General features: G+C 33.8%; 1 protein-coding gene across 3 annotated transcripts; it reads left to right on the top strand.

Moving 5' to 3' along the window:
• Positions 1–749: 749 nt before the first annotated feature.
• Positions 750–5,351, top strand: LOC139846559 (type I inositol polyphosphate 5-phosphatase 1-like). 3 transcript variants are annotated; one of them, XM_071836038.1, is made up of 11 exons: positions 750–902; positions 982–1,132; positions 1,272–1,346; positions 1,570–1,642; positions 1,773–1,877; positions 2,377–2,932; positions 3,055–3,239; positions 3,342–3,450; positions 4,058–4,188; positions 4,314–4,523; positions 5,174–5,351. In XM_071836038.1, the coding sequence occupies exons 1-10, from the start codon at positions 867–869 to the stop codon at positions 4,471–4,473; spliced, it is 1,581 nt and encodes a 526-aa protein (XP_071692139.1). In that variant the 5' UTR covers positions 750–866; the 3' UTR covers positions 4,474–4,523; positions 5,174–5,351. The 3 variants fall into 3 exon arrangements, with proteins under 3 accessions (XP_071692139.1, XP_071692138.1, XP_071692137.1); XM_071836037.1 differs by having other exon boundaries at positions 5,164–5,351; XM_071836036.1 differs by having other exon boundaries at positions 4,314–4,533; positions 5,164–5,351.
• The last annotated feature ends 12,490 nt before the right edge of the window (positions 5,352–17,841 follow it).

The raw sequence follows: 17,841 nt of genomic DNA, 5'->3' as shown, positions 1-17,841 counted from the left end.
TTTTATTGTTATTTAAAGTAAGATAATATTTTTATGATAAATCAAAATAGAAAGGTAGATATTTTGAGATAAATCAAAATATTTTTGTGAGTTGTCTCTATCGTAAAAATAATTTGATAATTTGATTTTATAATAGAAATATTTTTAGAAACACTTAACCTCGGATATTCAATAACCCGCTTAATAGATGGATAAATTATATTTAAATAGATATGGATAAAAATTAAAAATTAAATGAATACTGATATCAAGTTTGCAAAAGACGTGAGACGGGGTCAAGACGGTCGGTGTCTAAAAAGGTTGAGACGTTCGAGACGGGGTCGAGACGGAGTCAAGACAGACGTTGACTAAAGTTGACTTCTAAATATATAAGTATATAAATGCATATATCTATACATATTTTAAAGCCAAAAACTTTAATTGACTAATTTGTACTCATAATTGCTATCACCGTTAATATATTACAGAAAATTCAAACTAAAATACGACAAATTTGAACGATTTTACTGACTTTCTGGCTTTTTCGAATTTTGAGAGACTTTGAAGTGATTTTTTTCAACCTTGACCCGAATTTCGACCATTGACTATCATATTAGACGGTTTTCTTCGAGACGGGACGGACTAGTCACCAAACCGTTGCAACAGGCGTCGAGACAGCTCGAGATGGGCTATTTTGCAACAGTGACCGATATACATATAGACGCAACAGATTCATATCAATACATTAACGTCCCTCCTTTCAACAACCAGTTTTTTACCACTTTATTTATTTTATTTTATTTTCCCCTCCAAAAATATCTCTCTAAACCGCGCAGTTTCTTTGCACAAATTTGTAGCCAATTCCAGTTTCCTAAAATTAATATACGATGGATAATCACGATAAACAGAATCAATCCCCAGAGGTAATTAACTGTATATGTATATTTGTGTAATTATGATATATTAGTCTTATTTTTCTGTAACTTGAGAGTATAATTGCAGATAAATTGGGTTGAAAAAGGTCTGAGTTGTTGCAGCTGCCTAGAGTTGTTGCTATGGCCTAGGTTTGTGCACAAATTGCTCAATATTCCTAATAATAATTCAGATTATAGTGCCGATTCCGATGATAGCGTCTGTGATCTCCTGTCTGCAGGTTACAATTCATCAGTTAATGCGTATATTATACTAGTTTTGTTGTTACTGTAGCTATTGGTACTGATGTTAGTCTGATGCTTTTGAGAAATTGAAGTTTCTAGGGTTTGATTAGGGAATTATTTGATTTTGGTACGCAGAATCGTTGTGTTATCAACCGAATGAATCTGGATACAAGGATAGTAATGGAGATGAGTTTCATCATGATTCTAATGGTAAATTAGATACTATTTTGCTTTTTATGCAGCTGCTTCTAAAATATGCTGATTCCATTACTTTTATGGTGTTTCGATATCGTTCTGTTAAAGTAGATTAGATGTTTAATGTGTGAACTGTTTGTAAAGGGGAATAGATGTTAAGATCACAAAGAAAAATGCAGAGTAATTTGATCAATTGATTCATATTTTGTGGTCTGTGCTGCTTCTTTTTTGACATCAGGGGATTTTCCCAGGTTAAGAAGACAGAAATCAGAGACGCTCAGAGCACAATATATTGACACGAAGGAACTCAGGTTTTATGCTGCCTTATCCTATTATATATGATTCACAAATTATATTATTTGAATTCATATGTTATTGATTTAGTTATGTTACTTACACAATACATCTTTTAATTTGTTTTTGTAATGATAATGATGCTAGAGTATCTGTTAATACTTGGAATCTTGGAGGGGAATTTCCACCAGAAGACTTGGATATCGGGGAATGGCTCGATACAGACTGTCCTGCAGACGTATATGTGATTGGGCAAGTACTACATCGCTTTTTTGTATATTTGATTTTTTGGCTACATTATTGTCGGTATATATAATCTATGATTACATAAACATATTACTAAAGTGATATTTCTGTACTTTTATATTAAGCAATCTAGGAGGTTAAACACTTTATTATTATGCTACAGGTGACCTTTTAACTATTCAACATGTCTCTTTTCTAGCTACTTTTGATAATTTGACCCATTTGACTTTTAGTTGTTAGCGATAAATATAACCCAAAGTGGCCCCCTTTCACATTAATGGGATCGAGTTGCCTGTTCTTGTAGAAATCTATGATGAAATTTTAGTAAAAGGTATACAAAAAAACATTGAATCTTGTAATCTAATTTGCAAAAAAACGTCTTCTGTTTTCTGTTTTAATTCAAAGAATTATACACGCAATATACACATTTTGGTGCACCTAGATTGTAGTCATTTCGAACGTCTTTATATTATTTTGTATGATGATAGCAATGCTTTCGTTACAGTTTTCAGGAGATTATACCTTTGAACGCTGGTAATATTTTTGGTTCTGAAGATGATCGTCCAATCCCTATATGGGAAAACATCATCCGTGAAAACCTTAAGACTCAACCTGTAAAGACTAAATTCAAATGCTACAGTGACCCTTCATCTCCATCAAGGTTTAAACCTATTGATGCTCCAAGTTTACCAGATGAAACACTGCTAGAAAGTGATACAGAAATCTGCTTCTTCAGTGATTCTGTAACAATAGATTCTGAAGAAAAAGGAGTAGAATTTGATGAATCATACGAGGATTCCAAATCTTTTAAAACTTATCGTCCTTTAGAGTCATATTTGAGTGGTGACAACAAAGTCAAACACGAGGTCAACGTGCCTAAAAAGCTAGATCTTGATTCTATACTGTACAGGAAAAGAAAATCACAATATGTTAGAATAGTAAGCAAGCAAATGGTTGGTGTTTTTATCACCATTTGGGTTCGTAGAAGCTTGAGGAAGCATATCCAGAATGTACACGTGTCAACTGTTGGCGTTGGTGTAATGGGCTACATTGGTAACAAGGTTTGTTTTTCTTTTTTTTTCAGAAGAATATACATACAAATTTATGTTTTTTTTGTGGTATGCATAAACAGATTTTAGCTTCATCTATATATACTATGATTAATGTTCTGTTTTCTTTTCAGGGGTCCATATCAGTGAGCATGTCGATATATCAAACACATTTTTGTTTCGTGTGCACTCACCTAACATCTGGGGAGAGGGATGTTGATATTGTAAAGAGGAATACTGATGTTAGTGAAATTCATCGAAGGACACGTTTTAATTCAGAGTCAACTGTTGCACTTCCGAGGAGCATTTTGGACCATGAGTAAGTAATACTGGGTGTGAAATGTACTAATTGTAGGTTATGTCAAAATAATGTTTTCTTGTGTAAAAGTTCATCTTATAAAATATGTTTCGCATGTTTCAGGCGAATTATCTGGCTGGGTGATCTTAATTACCGTTTCGATCTGTCATATGAGGAAACACGTCACTTGATTTCCAAAAAAGCCTGGTCCAAGTTGTTAGAAAGTGATCAGGTAAGCTGATACTAGTATTATATATTATATAAATTCCAAAATGATCACTGCATTTGATAATGATTGCAAATTTTGTTTATCAGTAGATTGTGTGGTAAATTTGTTTCCCGTCGTTGTGAACATGAACTATGTCTCATGTTTAAGTGCAAACAACTGTGTGACTAGTTAATCAAGGAAATGAATGTTTTAACTTGAAATGTCGGTGCCTGGGGTAGGTCAAGTTGAGTAACAAGTCAAATGGGTAATTTTGTATAACCCCCCCCCCCCCCCCCCCCCCCCCCCCCCCCCCTCTTCCTCTGTGTGAGGGATAACTGCATAAACTGTATTGTTACAATAAAATCATAAATTTGTTGGAGGAGGGACGGAGTGAGGTTGTATGCATTTTTAAAAGTACACTTTTTTGGAGACTTTTAATGTGGATAACCAGTTTCCTTTTTTGCTAAATGTTAGATTTTACTCATTTGACCTGTTACATGTTAAAACATAGCTCAATTGCTCCAGTCATAAGTAAATGGGTTGAAATTGCAATGTCTAGTTGCAACACATTCTCTGTCTAATAAATGTGTTGCCAATGAGCTTATCTCAGTTTTACCTGATAAATTTGTAGCTATGGAAAGGTGGTACGTTTGAAGGTTGGACAGAAGGAACATTGAATTTTCCCCCAACTTACAAATACGAACCAAATTCAGATACATACTACGGCGAGGATCCTAAAGTTGGCAGGCGTACTCCTGCATGGTATGTCCTAATTTTTTGATTATGTTTTAATTTAGAAACATGTTACTTCGTATATCACATGAACATATCAGTTATTTGTATAGTATATGCTTCTTTTAGTTGTTCAAATGTGTTCATTCATTTAGGTGTGACCGTATACTTTCATTTGGGAAGGGCATGAGGCAACTGAGCTACAAAAGGATCGAGCACAGACTCTCAGATCATAGGCCTGTTTCTGCATCATATATGGTGGAGGTTGAAGTGTTCTCTCTAAGGAAGTTGCAACGGGCCCTCACGAGATTGTAAACTATTGTGCCATAGAAGAAACAACAATAGATGATGGAAATCTGTCTACGGTTAGCACATGTGAGTTTTTTTTTCTAAATGCACTCCAATCTTTAGTCCTACATTTATAGAGGCCGTTAACAGGTCAATACGGGTTTGTGTTAAAGCTATTCAATTTAGTACTATTCAAAATAATAACACCATGTTGGCAAAAATGGTCTTTCAAGACGCATGACGCTTAAGAAACAGATGGAATTAAAAGATGTCTAGTTAAATAACTGTTGACATCATTTATTAACTCATTAAGCACCATAAAACCAACTAATTCGCCTTGTTTCTCACTTCTTTTTTATTCCACTATTGTTCAAGAACTTGTAAGTTACTTGGGTGCTATTTGTTTTTTAAGATGTTTTTGTCTGAAAATTTGCGGGCCATGTCTGTAGAGAAGATGTGGTCTAAAGGTCTGAATACTGAAGACTGTTTGTTTTTATCTCTGCAAAATAACATCCTGTCTGCAGCACTTGGAAGATATTTCTAAGTCTGCGAGATTTCAGACAGAATAAGACATTATGTTATCTTATGTCTTCAGAAAAAACAAACAATCTGCAATAAAAACGTTTGCGAGCGCGCAGACATAAGACATAATAAGGTCTGCATACCGAAAAACAAACAGCACCTTAAATCTTCACATAAATGTTTGTTCTGTGGCAGGATGCATCAGATGCAATAAAGCTTGATACATCTACAAAGTTAAAGATGCTATCAACTGAAGTGACCATGTATTATGCGCTGAATTCTTTGGACTCAAATACGAGTACATATTATCTTTCTATTTAACTGCTACTCCTTGCATTGTACATCATCAGGTGCCATTTTTATTGGAAATATGTGATCTAGATTGATGGTTTTACCTTTTATTCTTATATATATATATATATATATATATATATATATATATATATATATATATATATATATTGTAAATTATAAATTAAATTAATTGAATTTGTGCGAGCATGTTTTATGCTAAAGTACTCGTGATAATTTTGATGTATCGAAGCTAGCGTGAGAATACGTGTTTCGAACGCAACTATGTTCACTGACAAGGAATGGTACCGTGCTCACCCCTACTTAATAGGAACATTTATTCTTGACCAATAAATTGGAACATATAGGTTTCAAAGCATCTAAGCTAAAAAGAGCAACTTGACCCTTTTTCGCTTTACCAATCAAACCCAGACGGGGAATCTTTCTGCAAATGCTAATTCTCCATGTCTTTTTGTAAAATATATACTTGATTAATATTAGTAACTCTATTAAAGTTCAAATAGTACTCCGTAAGTAATTAATCATAAGTCCTAAAAGTAGGCCCTGATGAAATAATCAAATCAGTAGATATTTGACTTATTTCACAGCATTTAATTAAATATAGTTAAGACTGTTTAAACACGAAACATGAAATAAGAATCAACTTAGTCAAATCAAGAAGGAGCGTTTCATTATTATAGTGAACGGACAAGACCTACTTTTTATGCTTAGATACTTTATGGTTAGCACGTTAATGTTGCGTAGTCAAGAATGTTTGTTTCTATTTTGATGTTACGTATTCTATTTGATCTTTACTTATATGGTCATGTATATATTTATTTCGGATCAATACGAAACTAAAAACTCTCCTATCATTCCCCTACTTTGATCGAATGGGAACAATGAATATAGAAATATAAAGATTGAAAATGAAGAATACATGGTAGAGAGTGAGTTAATCAGTGTACTGATTTTAAATTCAAAGTGATGTAACTAATAATTTTTTTTTTTTTTTTTCCTTCTTTTTAAAAAAAAAAAAAATGATGGCAATGGTAAGAATAACTGACGAAGAAAACGCCTCTAAGAAGATTTAATTGAGGGAAGGATTGTGAATTAATAAGAGTGCTCCCAATGGAGGAACTTCTCCATGTTTAGTCCAGGGTGCCACATCAGCGTCATATCAGCACTTCCTTCTCAGGACTAAACACAAGACTAAACACTCCTAACCATGACACTCATTCCTCACAATAATTGAGACCCACATTTAATTATTTTAATTAAATTAAAAATACTTTTATTATTAATAATATTTAAAATTTAATTAATTATTATTAATTACTTCGTATTAAAAATGCAGGAATTAATCAAATATCACAAATATAAAATAAAATAAAAATTAAAGAGAATATTTTTTGCCACAACAAAAATGGGACCCACAATAATAATAAATTAAAAATATCTCTATCTCCATCTATCTTCATCTTCTCCATCTATCTCCATCTATACATATACAGTCACATATATAGATACACTATTTTCATGGCTTTTAAGCTAAGAAAAAAAAAGGGCTTAATACTCCGCCCGACCGTCCACAAATCTGACCAAATAACACGAAACGGGGGACGATCGCTTGGACGTGGACCTAGACGGCCCCCTGGGCGGCCCGCTGCCATCAGCGCCCAGGTGGGCGGTGGCTTGGACGGCTGCCTGGACGGGATGGATGGGAGCACCCTAAGGACCGCTTCATTTTTTGTAATTAATGGGTTAATGAATTCCTCTAATTTTTTTTATATTTTTTTAAACTTTTTTTAATTAATTAATTTATATATTTATATTTATAATTTATAATATTTATATTATTATTGTCATACTAGCTTAAGACTCTTGAATTTGCTGGGTTTTTGTAAGGGACAAATTAAATATCGAATTGTCCCAGTAATATGATTTTATATATGATTTTATATAGTATAACTTATAAGTATAGAAGTTGTGATGTGGTCCAGCAGTTGGTGGCCTGCCTCCTTTAGGGGAGGTCAGGAGTTCGACCTCCGTTGGCTACATATTTAAAAAACACAATTTCATCTCTGCCATGGAGTATCCACTCATGACACTTTTCTCATATCGTTTGAGGGGAAAAGGAGAGGGGGGTTTTACTTGGCCGTGCCCTTGGATTGGTTTCAAGGTTTCCTTCCGGGCAACGATGGAGTCGAGGTTATTATCGTTGCATCGGCATAGTCGGAACGGGAGATGATCGCAACGGATGGTTTAGTCCCCTCGGGTGATCCCATTCGTTGTCCAAAAAAAAAGTGAGTATAAGTATATTTGTTAGATTGTCTAGAAACCAAAAAAATATTTGAATTAATGATGACAGTTCGAAGATTATAGGTTGCTAAACCAATGTTTAATGGCTATGAGGAATAACGACCCAGAAAGAATGTTTGGAGATAAATAATAAAGACCACTATAATTTTTTTTTTACGGCAAAATAAGATTATATTATAGAACGCTCTCTAGCAAGTCGCTAAGAGAGAACATATTACAAGGGCTTAATGAGCCACGTGTTCCAATTGGAAACAACATGACCTCTATTTTTTAGTCAACGAAAAGAAAACAACTTAATTACATCAAAGATATTACATCTACGATAAATAGAATCATTAAAAACGATGTCGTTCCTGAAGCGCCACAGGACCCACAAAAGAGTGACTATGATGGTGATGATCCGAGACTTTGAAGTTGAAGTCATTTGCGTGCCTTCGAACCAACTTGAAACGTCTGACCATGATAAAAAAAAAAACAGGCATACCACAATCAGACCATACTCGAACGATCCTCCAAACGTCACTAGCCACCGAGCACTCAAAAAAGAGGTGTTGTTGCAGTTCGACTCCATGATTGCAAACCGGGCAGGTAATCGATGGAATGTCTAAACCTTTCGTGGAGAGGTTCCAACGTAAAGGAAGGGAGTCTAGTTTGAAACGCCACCAAAAAACGTTAACTTTCTTCGGTAAATGTTTGACCCAAGTTGTAGCAATAGAAGACGAAGGGAGAAGCTTTTTATCAATGTGATCCCGAGTGTCTTTGACAGTGAATAAGCCATCTGAGTTGAGTGAAAATTTCCAAGAGTCCTCTCGATCCGAAATATGTACCGATTGAAGTTCTTGTTGAAGTTGCGATAGGATAGTAGTGTTTCGACAACCAATCTCAGCCCTAGACCAAGTCCACGACCATTCGCTATTCACCCACTTCTCGGCCACCGTGTGATTCTTATTCAAATCGAGGTGGAATAGACGGCTAAAACGTGAGAATAATGGGGAAGAACCACACCATGTGTCATGCCAAAAGCTAACATTGTTTCCATTGCCAACAACCAAATGAATACAGTTTAGAGGTATAACATTGTTAGCCTCCAATTTAGTACATGTAGCAACAATCTGAGACCATGTGCTATTACCTTGAGCACTTTCAAAAGTGTTACCGTGTATGGATTTAATAATACGCACCCAAAAATCGCCTGGACGAAACACAAAACGCCACCGCCACTTAAGGATTAAAGCTAAATTAAAAGCCTTTAAGCCCCCAATATTTAAACCACCGTGGCTAAACGAAGCAAGAATAGAATCTCATTTTATCCATGCCATCTTCTTGTTGGATAGACTACCACCCCAAAAAAATCGAGCACGTATAGCTTCAAGATTTTTAAGAATCGTTTCCGGACATTTAAAAAGAGACATAATGTAGATACCGAGACTTCCCAATACCGATTTCAGTAGGGTTAGTCTACCACCCGAAGAAATAAGACTAGCCTTCCACGATGCTAGACATGTGTTAAACTTATGCACTAGATCTCCCCAGCTCGAAACCCTTTTCATGTTCTTGCCAATAGAAATCCCTAGGTATTTGGTAGGAAAATTGCCCGACCTACACCTGAAATATGATGCAACAGAATTAACAATATCTGAATCGACTCTTACGCCAAAAACATGAGATTTTGAGACATTCATTTTTAGTCCCGAGACAAGATGAAAAACCTCCAGGATTCGCAAAATATGACCCAACTCGCGACGATGCCACTCCGAGATAATAATAACATCATCGGCGTAAATGAAGTGCGATAAGTGGAGATCGTTAGTCCCGACTTTAATACCTCTAATGAAGTCAGAATCCATAGCTTTTTTAAAAGCTAAATGTAATCCTTCCATCACAATGATAAAAAGAAACGGGCTAAGTGGGTCACCTTGACGTAATCCACTTTTAATTTGGAATTCTCTAGTTGGGCTACCATTCACGAGGATGGAAGTACGTGCAGTTTTTAAGCAACCCAAAATCCAACTACACCATACCTGGCCGAATCCCAACGAACGTAACATGAATAAAAGATAGTCTCAATTCACTGAATCATAGGCTTTCTCAAAGTCAACTTTAAATAGAAGTAGTTGTTTATTGTTCTTCTTAAACCAATCAATGATCTCACTCAACATCAATGGCCCGTCAAGAATCTGACGACCGGAAATAAAAGCTGACTGAACGGGGGAGATGATCTTGTCAACGCTTGATAATCGATTCGTTAGGAGCTTTGTGATAACCTTGTAAAAAAATCCAACCAAGGAGATCAGACGGAAATCAGTGATTAGAACCGGGTTTTTCACTTTCGGTATTAATGTAAAGAAAGCTGAATTTGCACCACGTGGCATGACAGGAGAAGCAAAGAAAGCACGCACATCCCTGCATAAGTCATGACAAAAAAGATCCCAAAAATGTTTGATGAATTTAAATGAGAAACCGTCTGGACGTGGCGCCTTAGAGCTACCGCAATCCCAAACTGCCCTTTTTATTTCAGCATCATCAAAGGTACGTTCCAAAAAATCCGCATCGTCCTGAGCTAACGTAACCTCAGGATGAATGTTTAAAAAATGTGCACCGGAGTTAACTTCATCAAACTTAGATTGATAGAACTCGAAAAATTTATTTTTAATGATACTAAGGTCAACCACCCAAGACCCGTCTAACATTAGACCCTGAATGTGTTGTTGGTATCTTTTATTTTTGAATGAACAATGAAAAATTTTCGAGTTCTCATCACCCTCCACGTCCCATTTAATTCTCGATTTTTGTAACAAGTCTAAGGATTCCATCTTGGACAAGTCGTGTTTTTCTTGAAACAGAGAGTTTCGATCGTTAACTTGAGATGGAGAAGCAATCCCCGAGTCGATCAGAATATCATACTCTTCTAACTTTTTTACAACTTCTTTCAGCCTAGCCGATTCAGTGAGTCTAGTTTGTATAATCCATTCTTTAAGACTAGATTTCAACAACTTAAACCTGGCAGTGAGTGGTAAATTAACATCAACATTAACAAGGGACCATGCATTACGTACAGTAGCATCAAAATCATGTCTATTGAACCAAGAATCAAAAACTTTAAAATAAGTAGGGCCAAAATCCACTTTAAAGACCACTATAATGAACCGAGTTGGTGCATTTTTCGTTGTCAAATCAATTTTATATGGTATATTTATTACTTTAAAACTACCACCCAAGCTAGAAATAACCTTAAGAATATAATGAAACTTAACACGAAATGTCATGTTGAATCATCGTGGCTGCAAAACTTAGAGGCAAGAATCTGATTTGATCTTCAAATAAACAATACATAATACATGCACATGGAATCATAACTTACGTTGTATATTACTGGTATAGTACCGGTTCAGTTTCAGTATTTCGAGTAATTTTCTCATGCCTAGAGTATAGCGTTCTGTTAAATAATTATTTATTGAAATCAACACAAATTATAAGGGAAACTCGGTAAAACCTAAACTCACATATATGATTGGGCCGGACTACTACATAACCTGTAACACTCCCCACAATTCGAACGACGAAATCAATGTTCGGAATAAAAACGCCAACTATCAAAAGATAAATAATTTAACTTTTTCCTTATTTGTTGCATGAAGTAGATTGCTATTCACTTATAAAGTTGCATGTTGTTTCGAATTTTTCCTTTTTCGTAACAATGTTGTGGCTTACATTCACTACTACAAAACAACTAATTTGGGACGACATTATCATCTTTTTGCGAACGGTTTTTCGTCCCTAAAAGTTTTTCCGGACGACATAACGTCCCCCAGATGTCGTCCGGAAAGCTTCGTACCAGAATGTGTTTCTGGACGAGTTTTGGTTTTTTCTGGACGATTGTGGGGCCCACTTTGACTTTCTCGCATGATGATGGTGGACGAAATTTCTGGACGACTTGTGGAAACGAAATATCGTCCGGAAAAATATACATTAAAATATTATTGTTTAATTAAAAATAATTTAAAATATATTAACCGACGAACTTTTCCGGACGATATATCGTCCGGTAATAAATAATAATAAAATAATATTTATTAGTATTAAATGGTATTCTTATGGATGACGAAAAGTCACTGCTGTTTTTCATCAAAATTTATTTCTGCAATTTTCGAGCTGTAAGGTTTGTTTTTTCTTGGTAACAAGGTTTGTTTTTTCTCGTGCTTTTTTCCAGTAGAATATACATACAAATTTATGTTTTTCTTATGGTATGCATAAATGACTATTAGCTTCATCTATATATACTAAGATTTATGTTCTATTTTCTTTCCAGGGGTCCATATCAGTCAGCATGTCGATATATCAAACACAATTCTGTTTCATATGCACTCACCTAACATCTGGGGAGAGGGATGTTGATATTGTTAAGGGGATTACAGATGTGAATGAAATTCATCGAAGGACGCGTTTTAATTCAGAGTCAACTGTTGCTACTACTCCAAGGAGCATTTTTGGACCATGAGTAAGTATTACACATCTCACTTTCCCTAGTTGGCAGTTTTATTCTTAGGTTATATGTTGTAGCTATTTTACTTATTGGTATCAACTAGCAAGTAAAAATTAGATAATAAAGTTATTGTAATATACTTATTTACTACTCATAGTTGTAGGTTACGTCAACAATGTTTTCTTTTGTAAAAGATTATCTTACAAATATGTTTCGCATGTTTCAGGCGAATTATCTGGCTGGGTGATCTTAATTACCGTTTCGATTTGTCATATGAGGAAACACGTCACTTGATTTCCAAAAAGGCCTGGTCAAGTTGTTCGAAAGTGATCAGGTAAGTTGATTCTAGTATATATAACTTCCTTGGCGTCACTTCATTTGACAATGATTGCAAATTTTGTTTATCAGTAAATTGTATGGTAAAATTGTTTCCCTTCTAAGTGAACTGTCTTGGGCATAGCTGAAGTGGCCACCGGACTCTTAGCGAAGTTGCAGGTCTCGGGTTCGATACTTGGCAAATCCTGATCATTGATCCACCTAATTAGGGATTTACAGTGGAAGGTACTTTACCCGACATCGGGGTGACGCCTGGGTTCCCGATGTCTGAGGTTTACCTGCTATGAGGGAGCCAATGTGCTCGTTGATAGGGTCAGAGGCGGACTTAAGTGGGGGCAGGGTGGGGCGCCCGCCCCCAGTTAATTTTGAAATTTTAGTGAAAATTTTTTGGATTTTTCGAGTTTGCCCCGGGTGAATTTTTTTTTTTTGCCCCAAAATTTATATATTTTGCCCCAAACCTTCAAAATTTTCCCAAAAATCTTCAAATTTTGCCCAAAAACCTCCATATTTTGCCCAAAAAGGTTGCTACGGTTTTAAAAAAAATTTCGCCCCCGGTGAAAAAGAATCCTGGTTCCGCCACTGGATAGGGGGTTCCTCGTTACCAAAAAAAAAAAAAAACAAAAAAAAAAACTGTCTCATGTTTAAGTGCAAACAACTGTGTGACTAGTTAACCAAGGAAATGTATGTTCTAAGTTGAAGTGTCAAAGCGGGTGCCAGGGTAGGGCAACTTGAGTAACGGGTCAAAATGGGTCATTTTGGTATATGTCAGGTTGGGTTTGACCTAAACACACACATACACACACTATGTGTGAAGGATAACTGCATAAACTGCATTGTTACAGATAAAATACGGAGTAATAAATTTGTTGAAATGGGGGTGAAGGGAGGTTTTATGCATTTAAAATACACTTTGGAGACTTTCAATGTGGTTAACCAGTTTCCTTTGTAGCCAAATTTTAGATTTTCTGTTACATGTAAACACATAGCTTGAATTGCTCTGGTCATAAGTAAATGGGATGAAATTGCATTTTTTAGTTGTAACGATTCTGTCTGTTATATGTGTTGCCAATGAGCTTATCTCAATTTTACCTGATAAACTTGTAGCTTTGGAAAGGCAGTGCATTTGACGGTTGGACCGAAGGAACTTTGAATTTCCCTCCAACTTACAAATATGAACCAAATTCAGATACATACTACGGCGAGGATCCTAAAGTTGGCAGGCGTACTCCTTCATGGTATGTCCTAATTTTTTGATTACTGAAATGACCCGTTCATATCGATTATAAACGATTCACAATAGTTGATTACATTGCGAGGTTCTGGCCTCTATATGATACAATTTACAAACATTGCATTCGTTTTTAAAAGACAAACTTTCATTTCATCGAAAGTTGACAGGCATGCATACTATTTCATAATATGTCCCAAACTATAAATGACTTAATAATAATCTTGAACTCAATGACTTGAATGCAACGTCTTTTGAAATATGCCATGAATGACTCCAAGTAATATCTTTAAAATGAGCAAATGCACAGCGGAAGGTTTCTTTAATACCAGAGAATAAATATGCTTAAAAGTGTCAATCAAAAGGTTGGTGAGTTCATTAGTTTATCATAATCAATCATTCCATAGTTTTAATAGACCACAAGATTTCATTTTCATAGTTAACTGCAGGAACACTCATCTGCAAAAATCATTCATATGGTGAACACCTGGTAACCGACATTAACAAATGCATCTAGAATATCCCCAATATACAGGCACACTCATCTGTATATAAAAATCGAAGTACTAAAGCATCCATAACCTGGATGGGACGTGTCAAAGTCCATAGATCTATCTTCAGGATTCGCGTCAATTTGGGGGTCTGTTCCCAAGTTCTTAGGTTACCAAGCTAAAAAGGGTGATATCCGGTATAATAATTCAACCATAGAATGTAGTTTCAAGTACTTGTGTCTATTTCGTAAAACATTTATAAAAGCAGCGCATGTATTCTCAGTCCCAAAATATATATTGCAAAAGCATTTAAAAAGGGAGCAAATGAAACTCACAATACTGTATTTCATAGCATTAATTCAAATGACGGCACTGAACAAGTGCAGGGTTGGCTTCGGATTCACGAACCTATATCAAGTATATATATTAACACGTATAATTGTAATCGGAAAAATTTATATATAATTAGTTATATGAATTTTATATTAAAAATTTATAGGTTTCCTTAATAAATTAAATATATTCATTTTATATATAAAAATATTAATATTGTTAAGTTATATGTATTGAGTATAGTTTTAATAGTTATTTGATAAATTAATAATATTAAATAAAAAGTGGTATTATCTTTTAATAATAATAATAGTAAATATTTTTAATAATAATAATAATTATAGTAATAATAACCATGATAATAATAATGTTAATAATGTTAAGTTGTATTATTTTTATAATATTAAATATTAATAACTATATATAAAATAATAATTTTAATAAAAATAATGAAATTTTAATAATAATGATAATGTTAAAAATAATAATAATGTTAATAAAAATGAAAATACTTGTAATACTAATAATAATGATAATACTAGTAAAAATAAATAAAACTGATATAAGTTAATAATAATAATGAATTAATGATAATCCTTATATTAATTCTTAATGATAATACTAATACTAATGTTAATAATAATAATAATAATAATAATAATAATAATAATAATAATAATAATAATAATAATAATAATAATAATAATAATAATAATAATAATAATAATAATAATAATAATAATAATAATAATAATCTTAAAATTATGTTAATACTAATAATAATAATAATAATAATAATAATACTAATAACTATGATAATAATAATAATACTTATAATACTTATATAAATGATAATAATGTAAACTATATTATTAATGATAATAATAATAATAATAATAATAATAATAATAATAATAATAATAATAATAATAATAATAATAATAATAATAATAATAATAATAATAATAATAATAATAATAAGAGTAATAATAATAACTACCTCTCAAGAAAAAGTTCCACAAATACATGCCTATGCCCGGGCTTGAACACGCGACCTCTCAGTTGAACACCCACACCCTTAACCACTGCTCCATTTACTATTTTCTGTGGTAATCCCTAATTAAAACTATATAACCCATTAACCCGTCTGTTCTTCTTCATCATTTAAACTATCATCTTTATCACATTTAGCATCATCATTTTATCATTATAATATTAGTTGTTATCATCACCAATCGGTTACCAATGAAAAACCGTGAACAAGAAGTCTTGCATAGCTCGACATGGGCACTAAAGTGGCAAAAATAGCGAGTACATGTTGAAGTATTAAACTGAAAAGTGACCAGTTCACTAAGCCCAACACTTTTGTAGCCCAACAACTTTTGAAAAAAAACGAGAATATGTTGCAGCAGCCCAACAACTTTTGTAGTCCATTTATTTAAAAAGAAGCCCAAAACAAAAACAGTCTGGTGGTTTGATCCAGTACCTTTCGAACAGAAAAAAAAATAACGCAGACATGTCTCTTCTAAACTTCATCATATATCATTACTTTTATCATCATAATATCACTCACGTTTCATGTACTATTCCATCTTCTTCGTTCATAAACCGAAACAGGTACATACCTCTGTTGGATAGAATGTTAATTATTTAATTGGATATGGTTGGGTGGAAGGATACGTATGGAATAAAACACATGCCTGCCATCGACAACAATCATCATAAATTTCCATCGACTGGTTGAGACCAGCTGTATAAACTTCTTTCCCTTTTTAAATACAGCCGACAAACAAATATACTTGGGACCCTCTAGTTTAACTTCCATAATATTACAAGACTGCCATCGAATTAATTATCATCATTATTAATTCCTAACAGAAACAGTTAAGAACGCAACAGTTGCAAACGACTATCAGTAACAACAAGGTTTTGGGTCTCGTCTTTGTTGCTGGCCGAACAGGAGCAATAGTAACCCAGCTGTAGCAGTAACATCAGAAGAAGTGGTTTGGTTTGCAGGTTGGCCGGGTTTCGAACGAGACAGAAGAAAAATTCAGGTGGGTGTCGTTTGAGATTAAGAGAGAGAGAGTGGAGATGAGAGAGAGGAAAAATATGATGAGGCATGGTGATCGGGTTAAATAGAAACAAAACAAAAGATAACGGTAGCGGTGAATCATTGCAAGTGAGGATGATCGATCTATTGGTGATAGTTGTTTGATGGTACTCGAAAACAGAAGTGGGTTTTGAGGTTGAAAATGAAGAGAGGGAAAGAGAAGGTTAAAGCGTAGTAGCAGTGGGTTGATGGGGTTGAGGTTATGATGGTGATCAAAGTCGATTGTTGAAGAGGGTGGTGTGGGTTGTGGTGGTTATTGATAGTAGTCGTGGTGGTGGTTGTTTCTCGAGGTGTTGGAGTGGTGGTGGCCGTATGATGGATGTGGTGGTATGGTAGTGATAGGGTGAATGTGGGTTATGGCTTCGTTTGTCAAGAAGAAATAAAGAAAGAAAGAAAATGGATTTGTGTTATATGTATATGTATGTTATAAATCTATCTATATTCATAAATATATATATTAAATTAGAGAAAAGTAATAATGATAATTATATCACAAATGGTTCACGGGAAAGTATGCACAACACATTATTCGCCTAATATTTGTATGTTAGTTACCGACAGTTTTCACGGATAATGTATCGTGCTCCGTTGTTGATTAGTGGCGAATAAAAAGTTCACAGAAAAATCCCAAATTTTTACAGTAATTATCTTTATTTATTTTAGTCATTATGGTATAAAATTTGGTCATTAATTATTAAATAAAAATTAAATCAGCTGTCCGCGCTCGATCCCAGGTAAAATGTAAAAAGTCCTAAAATTTAACAAATAGCTTCTAAATACATTTTTAATAAATCTATACTTTGTATATCTCATTTTCAGAATCACCATTTATTTTTAAAATCACATAAGTTCGAATTTAACTTGCTTAATATCAATCGAATGATAATTGAGTGATACTATCGTTTTCTAAATAAATTCAAAACTATATATATATATGTTCAATATACTTTATTTCCTATATATAGATATGTTTTAATAATAATTTTATTATATCGAATATTATTTTACATATTTATTTCTAACAATTAAATCGTATATTATTTCCAATTCAAATTATTATATATATTTATCTATTTAAGTATATATGTATTTATTTACAAATAGTTGTTCGTGAATCGTCGAGAACAGTCGAAGGTCAAATGGATATATGAAACAGTTCAAAATTTTTGAGACTTAACCTAACAGCCTTTGCTTATCGTGTCGAGATCATATAAAGACTAAGTTTAAATTTGGTCGGAAATTTCTGGGTCGTCACAGTACCTACCCGTTAAAGAAATTT

This window comes from Rutidosis leptorrhynchoides, chromosome 5 (genome assembly GCF_046630445.1).
Source record: "Rutidosis leptorrhynchoides isolate AG116_Rl617_1_P2 chromosome 5, CSIRO_AGI_Rlap_v1, whole genome shotgun sequence".
Lineage (NCBI taxonomy): Eukaryota > Viridiplantae > Streptophyta > Magnoliopsida > Asterales > Asteraceae > Rutidosis > Rutidosis leptorrhynchoides.
Note: the sequence above shows the minus strand (reverse complement) of the source record. Positions and strands in the feature narration are given on the sequence as shown.